This window comes from Aphanomyces astaci, assembly GCF_000520075.1.
Source record: "Aphanomyces astaci strain APO3 unplaced genomic scaffold supercont1.97, whole genome shotgun sequence".
Lineage (NCBI taxonomy): Eukaryota > Oomycota > Saprolegniomycetes > Saprolegniales > Verrucalvaceae > Aphanomyces > Aphanomyces astaci.
Window position 1 is genome coordinate 198,087 of NW_009798360.1, and position 17,503 is coordinate 215,589.

The following is a 17,503-nucleotide window of genomic DNA, read 5'->3' on the forward strand; positions in this document are numbered from 1 at the left end:
CCTGTTTACTTAAATCAAGAGAAGAAATGTTCAAGAAATATTATTGAGCGACATGAAGGAGGGGCGATTCTGTTCTGTCCATATTTAGCTCAATATACATTTACTTAAGTACGACTTAGACGTACGTCAAAATATACTTATTCGTCTTAGACGTACTTAAAATGGTCCTAGGGGAGTTAATTCCCTTCTTCTGCGGGGGTAAGGTCAATACTTCCTCTCTCACGTGCTCCTTCGTCTTCAACCATGCTGCAGAGGCACTTCCCATGTATTTTTATTGTTTGTGGCAATACTATTGGAGTTAAAAGTGGTGAAGTCAAGAAGAAGTGGTGAATATTATCATATCCAATAGAATTGGTTCACACAAAAATTGAGCCTACTGATTGGTCAAAACTCCAATGTCCGAGAATTCGATCATGTCCGAGAATTCGATCATTTACCTTAAACGAAAATGGTCGTCGGTAGTAAAAATAGGACATTTGAGAAAATGAAGTATATTTCAAGAAATATCCATCGATTCAACCCAATAGTACGGAGTCATAGCACCATTGGTCTCAACCACGGCCACACAGCGTCTCGGCATCGATTCCACCAAGCGTTTCATTACGTTGAGGTCGATTTTCGACCACGCATCCTTGATTGCCGAAATGAGATCCTTGACGTCGTGGCATTGCTTCCCGTTGGCGTAGATGATTCCCCACAAGTTCTCAATAGGATTCAGGACGGCGAACAACGCTGGGTGCTCGAACATGGTAACATTTTCTCTTGAAGAAACTGCATTGTCACTTTCGATCGGTGGATCGAGGCGCCATCTTGCATAAAGATGAATTCGTCCCCGTACAAGAAGTGGGCAAAAGGGAAGAGGTAGTCCTCGAGGGTCCAAATGTACTTGGCAGAGTTCTGGTTGCCTTCCAGAAACGCAATCTCGCTCGCCCCGTCAGCAGAAAATGCCGCCCAAACCATGACACTTCGTCCCCCAAACTTGCGAGAGACGAAGGACTCCTTGTCGAAACGGAGGTCACGCTAGTAGCATTGTATGCCGTCAGGGCCGTCCAAGTTGAATTTCTTCTCATCAGACCAAATGATCTTGGCCCAGTCGGGGGGGGCTCCAGGCATATTTGAGGCGCGCAGCAATGTGCGCCTCTGTAAGCATTGGGGTCGTGTTGCGCTTGAGTACTGAAACCGCACGTTTTCCTTAAGCATTTGTCGGACACAGCGCGCAGACACAGGCAAATTGAGGTCACGAACAATGGTAGTGGACGTGGAATCTGGCTTGGATGCAGTACGCTAGATGTGACGAATGTCCGTAGGAGACAGCTTAGACGGGCGGCCGCGCCCAAAGCGCGTTCCATAGTTGGTTGGGTCCTTAAGGAAGTTTGAAATTGAAGTGCGAGAAACGCCCAGGCTCTTTGACATGAATTGCACAGTTTATTGGTTTTGCTTCCACACCACAATTTGTCTCTTCTGGAATTCGTTCAGTTGCGGTCCTCGGCCCATTCTGCGTGCGTGAGGGTCGTGAAGAAGAGGAATACTATCGATGCCTGAGTTCCTGGGTCGATTGGTATAGTACTTTGCACTTTAGAGGACGATGAGTGGAATGTCTTATTAAAAGGCTAGTCAGTGGCTATACCGGTGTAAAGGATAAGACAGCTCCTATCGGGAGTTCCACCTAGTAGTGCTAGTTGTTGGCAAACGATGGATCTATTTATAGTGGCAATACGTTCGGCAATACATAGGAAATGTCCAAATTACCGAATGTCTTAACATTTATTCCCGCACTGTACGACAGGTGTCCATCTACTGGTGGTACTTACTCCGGAGTACTTACATTGTCCTTTTACCCAAAATTTGGACTTTTGTGCCAAATCTATCGATCGATTCTTTGTCATGTAAAGATCGTCCAGTATCACACTTATTTCAGTCACACACCAATTCGGTGTTGAATTGGTCGAAGAGTGAATTTGATTGGCCACTTGATTAGTGTTCTTGGCCGATCAATTGTCTGCCGATTTGGACCCCCTCCAATTTCGAATCGACTTGACAATATGTAGTGTAACCAAGTCAAGGACCTGACTTGTTTCTTAGATCGTCCTTTGGGTAGAATTTTTGATAACCCACAATTTACAGTTAGGGTGAGTCTGGATGTTAATAAAAAGGCCAAAATTTTCGATATTTTGGCAATTTCTAAGAAATTGGCAAAAAATAAAAGATTATCCAAATTTGAGAATCTATATTTTGCCACTTATAGAGTTTTACGCCGAATAATGGGATATTTTTTCTGAAAGTTGGCAAGAACTGAGAATCGTCGAGTTTCTGTCGAAATTTGTTTGATCCAGACAGTCAAAAATACTTCGAAGTAGGTGACAACCAAATTCTTCAATTACTTTGAACCAAATTTTCGAAATATTAATATATATATTGGGCAAAACTGGGTGTGTGATCCAGACCCACCCTTTGACAATAGTTGTTCCGAGTCGACAATTATTAATTTTCTGTTTATTAATAATATACGTATACTACGGGATGCGTTTGCATTGAAATTATATATTGAACACCCAAAATTAATTTAAATATTTATTTCCCCTGCTCTGCTCTCGATGTCCGATCGCAATGATAGCCCATGGTTCAACGAAGCAATAGCACTTGAAAGCAATTGGTCATTTTCGAGCTATGATGCTTTAGGCTACACTACCATAGCCCGGCCGATCGTAGTAAGTGTTTCAGTTTCTACTCGAAATTTCCATGCTCGATTGGTTTAACAAACAGTTGGGCGGTTTCAGAGCCGATCAAAACATCTGTATTAGTACTAGTATAATTTATATATTATATATATAGAGGTTCCGTTGAGCACGAGAAGGTGCAAGCGAACGCCGCCACCATCACCGATATTGGTAGGTTCAAGGAAACTACGTACGCCACAGCGCACTCCCATCGAGAGCAATCACGTGTGCACATGTACCCCGAACGCAACCGTACTACAGTAGTACTTGATTTTTGTTGCCCCACCCGTCTACTGGACTTGCTAAACTGTGCGCTTATGTACCGGTAGACTTGAGTAACGTGCTTCATGAAAACTTGAGACGTAGTACTTGTTTGCATGCGAACCCGAGACTATAGACGAATAGGAAGTAGTAAACTGTGTCGGCGATCACGCTGTCGTGTCGCGCAACTTTCACACTGTCAGTTCCTGCTGTTCATTTCCCGACTCAGGGAAATACTGTTTGATTGGATGAATTAAGGTATTTTTGGCGAATCAAATCGTGAGGTTGATTTATTGCCACTTCACGTCGAAGGGTCAAACCTCCCTAAAACGGCAAATTTCACCGGAATTCACAATAATAGTACTAGTAAGGTAATGCATCAATTATTGACACTGTTTTTGGTCAAATTTTGGCCATGACTTCAAATCCCAGTAACGTTAGCTCGAAAACGAGAACGATTACGTTTATGCTGATATCACCATTAAAATAGTAATTCTTCTTTTTACCCTTTCATTTTAGTATTACTATAAATAGTCACTAGTACTACTATTCTCGGTAACTACGTACGACTAGTATTATAGTACTACTGGTATTAATAGTATAGAGGATTAAAGTATTATCCATTTAGTATTACTAAGCCTTCCCTGTAAAGTGCGACGGAGTACTTTCCACCCACATTCACATACCATTCTGTTGACTGGGTAATCATGGCCACATCGCCGACGACCCCTGCGCTAACTCTGGAGGAGAAGGCGTGGTTCGAACAACGAACGAAAGATCTCCAGCAGTACAGCTCCATCGGTGCCGGAACTGGCGCCGTCGTCAGCGCGGCTGTCACATGTACGTGCCACTTGTTGTCTGCTTGTTGAGTCATGCACCATGTGCAGTCGTAGGACCATTCCCTCGACGATACCAGATTGCCGCCATCTTGGGGTCATCCCTCATCGGCAGTATATCAGGATACTTGCTAGCGGACTCCAAGTCCCTCGAAAGAATCAACGACTTGAGTGCCACATCGCAATTGCGAAAGCAACTGACCAAGATGTACGCCATCGGTTTTGATCACTCCTCCAATACATGATCATGTAGCAACCTCCTCACACTCCTATAGTCACCAAACGAAGAAGGCGGCGGAAGCAGCCACGGCCTCTGCCAAATCATCCTAGGAATGTTCACGTAACACGAGTTCGCTGTCGACTCTCTGTCCATCCATGACCCCTCCGTCGGTCGGACCTTGACCATCATCATACTCGAAGGCGCTCGCTCATTCACTCCCTCCTTACTTGCATTTTCGCAGTGAAAAATGGATATCTTTCATTACGTGCATTTTAGCGTTGAATATGCAAAAGCATCCACACAACCGCAAACGCAATCTTGTTCCGCCATGTCGTGGGATGATGATATGCACACATGGCTTAGTCGACGGCTTCAAACTGCGTAGCGCGGATCATTTCCTTGAAGTTGAACGGGTGAAACTTGCGTCCGTCGGCCTTGTAAAACTTGCTCTGGAACTCGACCCAGTGCAGACGCAGCGCATGCAAAAAGCACTCGAGCACGTCCATGCACAAGATCACGCTAAACGTCGTGGCCGCGAACAGCGTGAACCCGATGAAGATGGCCACGAACGAGTCCATGTTGATCGCCGACAGCATCGCCTTCTCGAAGAATACCGTCGACAGCTCTACAAAGCACACATATTGTTATTCTAAACTGCAGCGACATATCGAGAATGAATCCAAGAATCGACACAAGGATTTAGCCAATCAAAATGCAGAAAACCATCGTCGAATTAGTGTGTGACTTCAATTAGTGTGATACCACACGACACGTTTGTACATAGAATTGATCGATAGATTTGGCAAAGAATCAGCACAAAAGTCTAAATTTTGGGTAAATGGACGATATATTGTGCTTTCGAGTGAAATGTCGTGTTGTGGTTTCTCGTTGGAATTTAAATCGATTTGATTGGCTACCTCCGAAGAGCTCGAAATTATTAGCCAATCAAATCTTCTCAATGAAATTCAACCAATCAGATCGATTGTGGATCGGTTTGGTCGGCGCGATTCGATTGCACGCCGTCCCCAAATTTGAATCAAATCGACAATATATATCATTTAATCTTTCCTTTAAAAAATATATAGAATGACCCGTCGTCGACCACCCAAAACATAAGAGTATTTCTTTCATAAATAAAGGAGTTTTTTTCTTCCAAAACAAGCACCCCGAGTTTCCTTTTTTATATTTCGACAAAACCCTCATCTTGAGAAATATAAATATATATATATATATAGGTACCTGAATGCGCCAAGCTCAACGCCCACAGACGAAGGTACGACGCCGTGTTGGAGACCATGCCGAGCACAAACTCGATCGTTTCAATCGCTTGGTGGATAAACACTTCGGAAAAGTCAAACTCTTCACCATGTCCTCCATGTCCTCCTCCATGCGACGCCGCCGCGGGTGGCGCGAGTTTCGCATGGTCGTCGTCTGTTTCTTCGAGCTGTTCAAAGTCTACTTGGTGGGCGATTTCGGGGACGCCGGCAGCTTTGCCATGGACCCACTTTAAGTAGAGCGGATGGCCGAGTAGCATGACTGGTACCGACAGCATCGCCAGGAGCAAGAGAAAGTTCTGCGTCTTCTTCTGGCCGGCGTACATCGGGTCGGCCACATTGCCTGGCTGGAGCGCAATGTTGATAAGCGTGTTGATAAGCGCGGGGGGGCGGCAGCCAGTGTGCGGACCTTCAAAGTCGAACGGGCACACTTCGTGGCCCATGCGCTCGGCCCAGTTGATGAGCCACTTCATCACGATCAGCACGATCATGTAGAAGAACAAGGATGCGGCAAACACAAACTGGGGCACAAAGTCCAGCAAGAAGAGCGCGTAATCCTTGAAATACAGCGTGTTCCAGCCCTTGAGCAATATGCCAAACCCCATCTGCGTGATGCCGAGGATCACACTGAGCTTCATCTTGAACGAGTTGAAGAACAGGAGCTCGTTCTCGGACGTTTTCCAGATCGGGTCAAGCCCAAACCCGTACACGTTGCGGCCGCTCTGGACGTGCACGAGCGACGATGAAGCATTCCCGCCGTCGTAGTACGCTTCGCACTTGATATGCGCCTTGCCGAGCTCGGCGCAGTTGTCTGGGTACTTCCACTTGCTCCCAAACAAGTTGAGCGGCAGCGAGAAAAAGTCGTTGTAGACAAACCCGGCGTAGATGGCAAATGCGCCCATGAGCGTGATCATGTAGCGGCCGCCGTACAGCTGCGCCGTCATCTCGCCCACGCGGCCCCGTTCGAGGATCTTTTCCGTGGCAATCATGAACACCCCAAACAAGAACACGCAAAACCCGTGGCCAATGTCTCCGTACATGACCCCAAACAGAAACGGAAACGTCACAGCGGTAAACACGGCCGGGTTGATCTCTCCGTACCGGGGGATGCCGTACGTGTCGACAAAAGATTGAAATACTTGGGTGAACTTGTTCGTTTCAAAGTGCGTGGGCGGCACTGGCCACGGCTGGGCCACCGTGTCCACGAGGGATGGCATGGACTTGTCGTCGGCAGAGTGCGCGCGCTCGACTTCGCGGCGCACCTGGTCCAGCGCGGACTTGACGACCCAGCCCTCGCCGCGCAGCATGCCGCTCACGTCCGCCTTGAACGTGTTGAGTGTGTGGTACGTGGCCTTCTCCTGGAGCACCGACCACTTCCACGACTCGTAGTGCTCGGCCAGTTCGCGGCACAGCAGCACGCAGCTTTCGCGGTTCCGGCGCAGGATGTGCGAGCTTTGGTTGAGTTCGGCGTTGTTGCTTTGGATGAGGTTGGCGATCTAATACAATGTGTCAGAGATTGAAGCCAGGGGATATATATACAAGAGTTGTACGTACCGCGGTGCGGTCGTCCATGGAAGGCAGCGTGTACAACCGAGCGTGGAACGCATCGCAGATCTTGCGCAGCTTGGACTCGATGAACTGAGACTGGAAGAAGATCACAAACGCGTGCTTTTCGACGGCGACGCCGGTGCCGGGGTCGACGAGGAGGTCGTCGATGGCGGAGAACCGGGACAAGCAGTTGCCGCGCGTGGCGCGGAAGATCATACGCTCAAACTTGAGGCGCTCGTCCGCGGGCACGACGCCCGTGATGTTCTTGAAGCGGATGGCCAAGTCCGACTCGGAGGTCGCTTCCACGGGGGTCGTGCTGAAGTTCAACGAACTGCCGGTGCGCGAACTCACGCGGGAGTCGCGGCTACCGCGTGCGACGTCGGGGATGTCGATCTCAAAGAACTCGCCGACGCGGGAGATGATTTCCTGGAGTTCCTTGCGTTCGTTGTATTCACGGGTCAACTTCTCGTGCATATTGTTGAGTTGCAACAACTCTTGCTCCTTGTCTTCCAAGATGCGCTCCAACGTATCCAATGCACGCACCGCCGTGTCTTGGCTTCCATACCTAAGAAGGTCGTCACGTCCATGGAGCGCTATGTGTCATCAACATACCGGACGTCGGCCGAGCCAGCCAAGAAGGAATCGATGCTGCCAGCACTCTTGGGGGTGATCTTCAGCTTGGACAACTCCCCCGCGAAGAAGCGAAGTTTGCGGTCCATTTCGTCGCACCGCTTGACGTACGAGACGTAGCGGCGTTGGAACGGCGTCAACTCCGGGTTCAAGTCCGTGAACTCGACGACACCAAGGTCCCCCAGCTTCTGGACGCAGTCATGCGCGGCGTCTTCATTCACAATCAACGAGATGTACTCGACCTCTTCCGACCGAAGCCACTTCATCTTCCTGACGTGAGGCAACCAAGAATGACCGAAACTCCCCCTCAGCCATTTCTCTTGCTTTTCGTATGCTCTTACAAAATACAAGATGTCGACAAGTGGATACAATCCTGATATTTTTAGCCAGGATACTACGTCGGGGGATTAGTAGTACTAACCATTAAACTGCCATGGGACTTTCCAGCGAATAGTAATACTACTAGTAGGTCGCACAACAGCTTGATGCACTTACAGTACGGTACAGTAGTTAGTAGAAGAGCAACACGGATTAACTCTCTTTCCCCAATTACTAGTTGTAATTAGGCTTAATTATCTCCGCCGTCTACATCGTCATTGTCCTGCTCCCCATCGCTGTCACGCTCTTGAAATCGCGGGTTGACTTCTGCTTTATCGACGGGTTCTGTGACTTCGTCATCGCCAGACTTTCGCGAATGGCGAATGTTGCGGTCGACGTCTACGCTGTCGTCGCGGGCACGCTTCAGAGTGCCTGGGCGGCGGAAATGGGCAGTGGACAGTCCATAGTCGTCTTCTTTCTTGCCGTATCCGCCACGGCCAGGATCGTAGTCTTCCTTTGACCGACGATCGTCGCGCACTTGTCCACCTGACGTTCCTCTGCCATACTGCCGTCCTTCAATGAACCCGCCGTCCAAGTCGCAACGAATCACACGTTGGTCCAACTTGGTTCCGCTGATGAAGTTCGAGCATGCTTGGGCATTCTCTTTCGAGAAGTACTCGACGAAACAAAACCCACACGGCGTCTTGGTGAGTTGATTCAACCCCATGATCACAGACTTCACTGGGCCGACCACCGAAAACAGCTCGTAGATCTGTGTCTCGCTAGTGAAGAAGCTGAGGTTCCCCACGTACAAAGTGCTGGAATTCCGCATCGCTTCTTGCTGTTCCTCCAGCGATGTGAATGTGCGGCGATCCCAGTACTCCTTCTTCTTCGGACCGCCGGTGTCGGCCAGGCTCGCATACAGCTCCATCGCGCCAGACCACACCACACAATAAGAAAATCCTCTGGATAACTGAAACCTGTATAATATGATACACCGAAGCAATTCATGTATCAAAAACCCAAACGCTTGATGAATTGCTTATGATTGGCCAAAATAGATTAAGCTCTGATTGGTTCAAATGATCGCAGTTCAGAAGTATGATTGGCCCGTTGAACTCCCACAATAATCTCCCAGATCAGAACTGACATTTTGTATCGTGCAAAGTTGAGCGCATCAACGACGATGTTTCGAACCTATACTTCTAACGTTAGAAGACGATTGCATTCCCAACCAACCCTTCCTCTTCATCATGATGATAAACGAACGCGCATGATCCCGTGCCATATGTGAGCGGTATGGTATGTGGCACAGGGCTGCTGGGCTTCCCTATAAAACATCTACTGGGACGGAAACCCTCGCCCCAGGTGTCAAATCTTATGCTGAACTTGAGCCAATCACATTGGAGCGTAGGATAGTGTCATTTAGCATCGTCCACCGACACGGGCAAAAGATTTCTGCGAGTTCGTGCCATGGATTGGAGCTCCGTGTTCGACGACGATGCCGCAGCGGCAACGCATAATCGGTCTCGGGATGAGAAGTCCAAGATCTCGCTGGCTTCATCATTGAATGAAGAGGTGGAGATTGGCGAAACGCGGTCCTCGCGCGCCGCCCACCAGCTCATGTCGTTCTCCCGGTCCCTGAGCTTCAACCCCGCCGAGATGGACTCGTCGTCGTCCAGCTACACCCCCCTTGTCGCGTACTCGTTCACGGTGAATTACATCTTGGGCGTGGGCAGTCTTGGTGTACCGTACGCGTTGTACAAAGCCGGGATCGTGTTTGGGTCGGTGTTGCTCGTGGTCGTGTCGTTCATCTCGTACGTGACTGTGATGTGGGTGAGTGAAACGACTGCTCGAGCTCGCGACTTGGACGCGAAGAACTCCAAAACCAAGTTGCTTCGCGACCCGTTCCACTTTCCTGAAGTGACCACGCTGTGCGATCGCTTCCTGGGCGTCGTGGGCGCGACGTTGTACCAGTTGTCGCTGCTGGGTCTCATGTATGGAGGGTTGCTCGGGTATTCGCAAGTGTTTGTCAATAGCATTGTGTCCCAGCTGCCGTCTTCTTTCGAAAGCAGCACGGTTGTCGTAGCCGTGGTGTTTGGCTTGATTGTCGTGCCGCTCTCGTGCGTTGGTACGGTTGTCATGTTCTATGATCGGTATTGTCATCGTCTCTTAGACTTGAGCGAGCAAATCCATGTCCAAGTTGTCATGGCCATCGTGCGCTTTGTGGCGCTGACCACGATGATTGCAAGTGCCACTGTGGCGCTGTTTGTCGACACCCGAGACAGCGGTATTGTCCTTTTACCCAAAATTTGGTTGGCTTTTGATTCTTTGCCAAATCTATCCATCGATTGATATTCTTTGTACTGACCTTTGTATGTAATAATTCGTACTAATTTAATTCACACAGTAATATTCGAAGTTGAATTGGTCCAAGAGTGAATAATTTGATTGGCCACTTGATTAATGTTCTGGATTTTGATTGGTCGTATATCGATTGTCTGCTGATTTGGTGATTCTGCTCATTCGATTGAGAACTCCAAGTTCGAATCGACAATATTACTATGTCGACGTAGTATTGTCTCCTTTGACGCAATATTTGGCTGACTTTTGTGCTGATTCTTTGCCATATCTGTCGATCGATTCGTTATATGTAAAATGTTGTCCTGTGGCGATTGGAATCACACTAATTTAGGTAATTATCACGTTAATCAGATACTGAGTTCCAAAGTCCTTCTGCCTTTCTTTTATATTTTTGCTAATATATCTATTCCACGATTCATTCTCCATGTCGCTCGCTCCAGTTAGAATAAACAATATATAGGAATCACGAGTCCGATGATCGCTCAAGGCCCGCCGTACGCCAGCGACGTTCCGTGGATGAACTTGGACTCGTTTGGTTTACTCTTCAGCACCACCGTGTTTTCGCAGGTGGGTCCACAATTCCCCTAATCCGTCCTGAAGCTTATCCTCATCTGTAGCTGTTCCAACACTCGGTGCCAGGATTGCTGGCCCCGTTGGCGCGCAAAGACCAGCCCAAGGCGCCGTCGATCTTTGGGTACGCGCTGGTGACCACGACCTTGTTCTACTTGGCGTTGTCGCTGTCGTGCTGCTATTACTTTGGCCCGAAGATCAGCTCCAGCGTCAACTTGAACTGGGCGTCGTTTTCGTGGGGCGTCGACGGAGACGTTCCGCTGTGGGGCAGGTTCCTGTCGTTCTTGGTCGTGCTGTTCCCTGCCTTGGACACGCTCAGCGTGTTCCCGCTGATTGCGATCACTCTGGGCGACAACTTGGCGGCGTCACTCAAAGGCCGACTCGTGTGGCTCAGCCATAAGCGCCTCATTTGCCGACTGGTGGCGTCGCTGCCCCCGCTCGTGGTTGCTGTCGTGGTCACAGATTTGTCAGTGACCCTCCAATTTTCAGGGATCTTTGGGATTTACGTGGCATTCATTACGCCGGCCCTGTTGCAACTGTTTTCTCGGCGCGAAGACCCGAGGCTCAACGTGTACAGTGGACGGTTTAGCTCGGATGGGTACATTTTCGCTGTATTAGCATTCGGTGGCGTGGCCGTTGTAGTCGCTACGGTCCAAGTGTTTGGCCGTCCTTGATGCACTGTACCATAGTACATACTAACGTTATGTAGTCTTTTGCTTCAATAACATATCAAAAACTCAACTACTATTAACGTTAACGTTACTGTGAAATAGTGTTTGAGGATGAAGTTTGTTCAGCATTTTCAAGCTCAAACAATAAAAATTCCAGCATTTCAAATGAGAGGCACAGACAGACAAGCCTCTGACAGTGTCACGGCACCTGTGTGATTCTACTTTAGTATTGGAATCTTGCCGACACCAATCTCTCTCCGATTGGTCAATCCGAAATTACTTGCCGCTGATTGGCTACAATACATTTTGGATTTCTTGCGAAGTGGATATTAGCCAATCAGATGTCTCGGCTCGGTAAATCGACAATACATACTACTCCGAGACATCGCAGCCATAGACGAAGAAGCGGCAAGGTATTACTACTCGCTTGCCTCCACAACTGCATGATCGCTACTGGTGTGATCCACAGCAATGAATTAAACTGTGATTGCATGTTTTTCAATGTATAAATAAGGGTGCACTGCAATTTCTGCCCAATTGATATTTCAATAATTTGGCTCAATGTGATTGGAGCACTTTGGTTGTCACCTACCTGGAGTATTTTGGACTGTATGGACCAAACCAGTCCTCGGAAACCCAAAGGGTATAAGGGTAGAATATTTTCCTTAAGTATAAGTAAGCGGCCCATAGAAAAAGAATCCCATACAGGGTTGCGCATGGACTCATCGTTAGGCTAACCACGTCCAAATACTAGGCACTCGGCTCAAATGCCAACAGCTGTGCCAAGAACAAGGAAGTGGCGTATCCGATGAAGGTAACGTTATCGAGCAAGTTTGCGTCGATTCATTGCTTTGGGGTAAATTCCATTTCGGCTATACCTCAAACGAACCATACGCTCGGTCAGGGATCATCAATAATATATTAGTATTATAATATATTGCAATACGTACAATTAGTATATTGATGAGTATATGAACAATCCAATACAGTACAGTATAGTTATTATTATCAGACCACAATATTCCATACATTGACTGTATTGACCAATACAATAGGTAGGTTTTTTTAGGTCAAAGTATTGAATTTTCAGTTTACAAAATGTAAATTGGGTTGTTTACATTTCGAAAACATTATATATTCATTTTAAATTAAGATTTGTCCAACTTTTCATTCAAAAATATATTACGTTTTGCGAGTTTTGCCCAGGCGAAACCGGATTTCGCGATTTCCCGCAGCCTCCAGTGTGTTTGGGCGATGAGCAGGAGTTTTCTGGGAACAGTAAAAGCTTTTGCCAGGGTGAGCCAAATCTTCCATGAAATAGCCTATTGCAGATGCAATATGATGGTATCTGCAATAGTCTATATTACGTCGTCTAAAGCCTCCTGTGGGCAGTGGAGTTCGTGGCCGCGTGCAACCTTCCTAGCCCTATTGAGGTTGTGTGTTGTTAACATAGAGTGGCGGCGCTTTGTATAGTGAGCGGTTGAACTGTTTTGGCCACTAAATTCCCAGGAAAGTGCTGCGTTATACTAGTAGTAGTGATTTCTCAATTATTGGTTAGTCGAAATGAAGCTGCCACGAATGCTGCCAATGCAAGCAGCGAAGCAGAAGTTATTAACTTGGTTTATTCCGCTATATTTCTTCACATAAATACTAGTATATTTGTATAGATATCTCCTCGGGTTGCAGCCGTTGCAGCACCAGAAGCAGTTGCAGAATTGCCATGGGAGGCCCTTGCCACGAATTATGTATATTCAAACGATGAGACAGATACAATTGATTTGGTTTGTTTTGTCAAAGGTGGCTGCTGAACAACCATCTTGGACAAAACAACCCAAATCAGTGTAGAATCACGGCAAGCGAGTTTTGTAGCACGACAAAAGGTTTCCAATGTCGAGATGTGCATTTTGCTTGTCCGAGCTGGAGGTCGTTGCTCCTCACATTGTGAATACAAGAAGTGCAAATATGAAACTGCACTGCCATGTCACAACATCGTGGGCTCTGCCGCCCTTGTGTCGGCGTCATTTCGTGTAGTGTGGGCGACTGTGCCAAGCAGGCTCATATAGCTGGAACATGCAAGCGACTTTTTAAGAGCAATAATGTATTATACTATAATTGTACAATATATCAAATAATATATTGTTAATACTTGTATATTGATATTGTCCATTTGAAACCCATAAATAATTACTATACGAGACGGTATACGAGATCTCAAGAACAATATAATATTCACAGTACCGGTATTGTTATTGCTACAATATAATAATAATAATAATACAATATTGAGTATCTCTGGGCTCAGTAGTAAGTAATCCGCGCAACCTCAAATTACAATATTGCGTTGAACCCCAATCAGCATATTTGGTTCGTTGTGGCACATCCAGAGTTCTCTTTTTATACACCAAAGCAAGGCCCTTATTGCATTGGGGTATAACGAGCTCCTTGTTGAGCTAGGACGAACAGGGCAGAGGCGAGCGAGAGGCTGTGAAGCCAATTGAGAAGATTCTAGAGTAGATTACTGGTTGTTAAGGCTCTGATCTATGCGGTAACTTTACATGAATGGCTCACATAGCTTCCTATGACTACCTTCTAAACTCGATGTAGAGTTCTCTAACATGTAATACCTCAAGCATATGTCTACCATGGACACGTTGCTAACATTCTCAACACTCCCCTATGTTGGTTATGGGGAATGATCGGCTTCTGATTGGCCAATGTTGCTCTTGCCCGTTTTGGTAGCTGCCATTTTCGAATTTCTTTGCACCTGACTTTCTTGAGCGGCGGAGCGGACGCGGCTAAGACTTGGCGCTGTCGCGTAGCAGGCGTGGCTTCGAGCGTGCATTGTCGTGGAGTGGGCGTGGTGTGGACTAGTGAGCCTGTTGTCGCTGGTCCAGTAGTGATTGCTACTTCTCATTGCACAGTTGGGAGTTGGGCATGTCCAACTGGATTAGTGACGGCTGGTGAGGCATCCATTGCCGCGTTCTTGAACTTCATGATTGAGTCCTTCGTGGACACCTTGGTCAAGACGTTGGCAAGTTGGTCGGCGGTACCGACGTGACGGACCTCGATGGTGCTGTCGCCGATGAGTTGGTGGACGCAACACATCACCAGCTTGAGTTTCAATAACATGTAAAGCTCTTAAAGAACCTTCTCCAATAGCAATATTCATTTTAGCTGCTCTTTCTAATAATCTAGATTAGTAGTGGACGGGCACGTCGATGTGCTTGCTCCGTTCGCTCACGCCGCTGCCTTCAACCGTTGCGATGGCGGACTTGTTGTCGCACAAGGTAAGTGTCGGCATGTCTTGATGTACTCCCATCTCATGTAGTATACCTCGTAGCCAAATGACTTCCTTGGCGAGCTCCATGAGGGCGATTTCCTCGGACTCGCATGTCGACAGTGCGACGATACGCTGGCGTGCGGACGTCCACGAAACGGTGTCTGCACCAACGAAGCAGACAAAGCCAGTGATGGATCGGTGGTCGTGGCGGTTTGCCGAGCTGGCGTCGCTGTATCCCACAAGTTTGCATTCGGACGCGCGGTATGTGAGTCCATGGTTGATGATGGCCTTGACGTTGCGTAGTAGGCGCTTGGCGCCGACGTGATGCGGCTCGCGTGGGTCGTGGAGATGGCGTGACAGCCGTTACACAGCATGTGCGATGTCGGGCCGGGTTCACACCATTAGGTACATCAATGATCCTACCATTGAGCGATAACTTGACTCGTCTGCCGCTGGCTGTGACTCGTCGTTCTATAGGTCTTCGCGGTCATCGACTTAGGGCGTGTTGTAGCCATGGCAGTCGGTCATGCCGAAGCGTTCGAGAACCTTGCTGCGTATGCCTCTTGATTCATGGTGAGGGTATTCGTCACCTTGTTGTAGCTAATCTTGATTCCAAGAAGTAGGCTGCGCCTCCTTGACGATTCAGCTTCATTTTCGTCTCGAGTTCGTCGAGAATCTTGTTGGCCATCATAGCCGTCTTGGCCATCACGAGAAAGTCGTCAACATAGATGCACACCATCTCCAGGTTCTCCTCTGACCCTCACATGTAGAGGCATGGGTAGAATTGGCTTGGGTGGAAGCCAAGGACAAGGAGGATCTTGCGGCAATGCTCGAACCAGGCCTGGGCCGCTTGCTTCAGGCTGTACAGCGCCTTGATGAGCAACACCTTGCGCTTGGTGCCGTCGCCGTACCCGAGCGGCTGGTCGATGTAAAGCACGACACCCTCTTCCATCAGTGCCTGGACGAAAGCCGTGTCAGCGTCGTCTTGGAGGATCATGAATCCCTTGGAAACGACTACGGCGGCGCAGGTGCGAATGTGGCCATCTTGAGCACCGGTGAATACGTGTTTGTGTAGTTGATGCCTTCGACTTGACTGTAACCCTTGCACACTAGGCGTGCCTTGTATCGAATAACGTCGCCGTCGGAGTTGGTCTGCTTGGTGTATGTCCAGCGGGAGCCAATAGCCTTGCGTCCGACAGGTAGGTCGACGATATTCTATGTCCCTGCGTCACGGAGCTGCTTGAGCTCGAGCAGTTCGGCCTTATCCATTTGTCGCGCTCGTTGGACGACATGGCTTCGTTGTGGCTCTGGGGTACGTCATCAACGTCAGGTATGGCTGAGCAGAGCATGCGAAGTCCACCCCGTTGATGGTCATCGTAGTGGATTCGTTGTCTTGCTCCATGGCGGCGTGGCTTTGTCCCGAGTAGCGCGGTTCAAGTCGTCGAGGACGCGGTCGACTGAGTTGTTGGATTGCCGAGGTTTGTCGACGAATCTCGATGGCGTTCTGATCGTGTTTCTGTCACGTAGGGTTATCCTGTCGGTGCTCGCAGGTGGGTTGAAGTCATGGATATGCGGCCGCTTGTTGGGGCTGGTGATGGCACGAAGGTAAGCGTTGACCTTCCTGGTGTGCCCAATTCGGATCGATAGAAGTCTAACCTCGTTCGATAGAGGTCGTCCGAGATCCGCCGAGAAAGTAGCGGTAGTGGCACCTTGAAGTGACTTCGCTTGGCTGGCGGTGCTGTAGCCGCGCTTGTTGAAGGTGTTCGTGTGTATGGAGTCGACACGGATAGAGTGGCTGGGCGAGCGGATGTCTCCCCTTGAGTGAGTCTCTCTTTATCGTCATCGTCGTCGATATCCACTGTGACTAGGTACTCGTCGATTAGTGTGCGTTCGCCAAGGAACTCGTTCTCGCGGAACTGGACTTTCACGCTGGTAACCATCTTCTTTTGCTCCAAGTCGTACATATTGTATGCCATCTGGTGTTCTGCATACCTCATCATGACGCACTTGGTGGCCTTCGGGTCGCTCATTGACCATGTTGTAGGCAACGTAGCCAAACACGCGAAACTTGTCCAGGCTGGCCTTGTGGTCGGAGAAGGCTTGTATCGGGGTCGTCGTGACGTTGGAGCCGTGTGGTACGCGGTTCTGGATGAACACCGCTGTATTCACCGCTTCAGCCCACCAACGCTTCGCGAGACCGGCGTGAGAGAGAATGGCCATGGCCATCTCCATGATGGAACGGTGAGCTCGTTCTGCCGTCCCATTTTGCCATTGATTGTATGCCGTAGACGTCTCGTGAACGACACCCCATTCCTCAAGTGCTTCGTTGAAAGCGTTGGAGGAGTACTCGTATCCGCCGTCGGATCTGAGGACCTTGACCTTCCGTCCTGTTTGCGCCTTGGACCACGCCATTACTTTCGCGAAGTTGGCTTGTTGGGTGGCGGCGTCGATGGAATTGACGAAGCGAACGACTTTCATGCCCGAACCGGTGTCAAAGTCCCCAAGTACTCACAGTACGCCAACAACTACCACATCACCTTCAACAAGGTGAATAATCCGTTCTTGGCACGTGCGTTGGTCAAGGCTTTGGCGTTGATGACCAAGTGTGTAATCGCCGCGTTCAACCCAACTTCGGACCAAAACGTGGCCTCCCCGCACTTGAGGGTCATCTTCAAGACCTCGTCGCCGCCTGCGGCATTGGTCCCCAAGAACGGTCCTCCCCTGCGGGAAATCACCGTGGTCGACCCCTCAGGACAGGCCGCCACACTTGTGTTTCAACACAAGATCGCCGTGTTGAACAAGCACATTCCTCCG

At 48.7% G+C, this 17,503-nt stretch overlaps 6 protein-coding genes across 6 annotated transcripts; 3 read left to right on the forward strand and 3 right to left on the reverse strand.

Annotated features, from left to right (window-relative positions):
• The first annotated feature begins 3,669 nt into the window (after positions 1–3,669).
• On the forward strand, positions 3,670–4,304 carry H257_17084 (hypothetical protein). The gene is made up of 3 exons (XM_009845749.1): positions 3,670–3,818; positions 3,866–4,022; positions 4,090–4,304. The coding sequence occupies exons 1-3, from the start codon at positions 3,686–3,688 to the stop codon at positions 4,142–4,144; spliced, it is 345 nt and encodes a 114-aa protein (XP_009844051.1). The 5' UTR covers positions 3,670–3,685; the 3' UTR covers positions 4,145–4,304.
• H257_17085 (hypothetical protein) lies at positions 4,262–7,767 on the reverse strand. Its single transcript, XM_009845750.1, has 4 exons — positions 7,469–7,767; positions 6,863–7,421; positions 5,274–6,804; positions 4,262–4,659 (listed from the first exon to the last, which is right to left on the reverse strand). The coding sequence occupies exons 1-4, from the start codon at positions 7,750–7,752 to the stop codon at positions 4,394–4,396; spliced, it is 2,640 nt and encodes an 879-aa protein (XP_009844052.1). The 5' UTR covers positions 7,753–7,767; the 3' UTR covers positions 4,262–4,393.
• Positions 7,768–8,004: 237 nt separating this feature from the next.
• On the reverse strand, positions 8,005–8,798 carry H257_17086 (hypothetical protein). Its single transcript, XM_009845751.1, has one exon. The coding sequence runs from the start codon at positions 8,733–8,735 to the stop codon at positions 8,055–8,057; it is 681 nt and encodes a 226-aa protein (XP_009844053.1). The 5' UTR covers positions 8,736–8,798; the 3' UTR covers positions 8,005–8,054.
• Positions 8,799–9,224: 426 nt separating this feature from the next.
• On the forward strand, positions 9,225–11,506 carry H257_17087 (hypothetical protein). The gene is made up of 4 exons (XM_009845752.1): positions 9,225–9,935; positions 9,981–10,094; positions 10,629–10,735; positions 10,786–11,506. Exons 1-4 carry the CDS (start codon positions 9,278–9,280, stop codon positions 11,410–11,412), a joined length of 1,506 nt encoding a protein of 501 aa, XP_009844054.1. The 5' UTR covers positions 9,225–9,277; the 3' UTR covers positions 11,413–11,506.
• Positions 11,507–16,060: 4,554 nt separating this feature from the next.
• Positions 16,061–16,665, reverse strand: H257_17088 (hypothetical protein; the record flags this gene model as incomplete). Its single annotated transcript, XM_009845753.1, has 2 exons — positions 16,061–16,277; positions 16,346–16,665. The coding sequence occupies 2 exons, from the start codon at positions 16,663–16,665 to the stop codon at positions 16,061–16,063; spliced, it is 537 nt and encodes a 178-aa protein (XP_009844055.1).
• A 22-nt stretch (positions 16,666–16,687) lies between these two features.
• H257_17089 (hypothetical protein) lies at positions 16,688–17,479 on the forward strand (the record flags this gene model as incomplete). The annotated part of the gene is made up of 1 exon (XM_009845754.1): positions 16,688–17,479. A coding segment is annotated over one exon (792 nt), but the record flags the coding sequence as incomplete, so codon positions are not given.
• Positions 17,480–17,503: the final 24 nt, after the last annotated feature.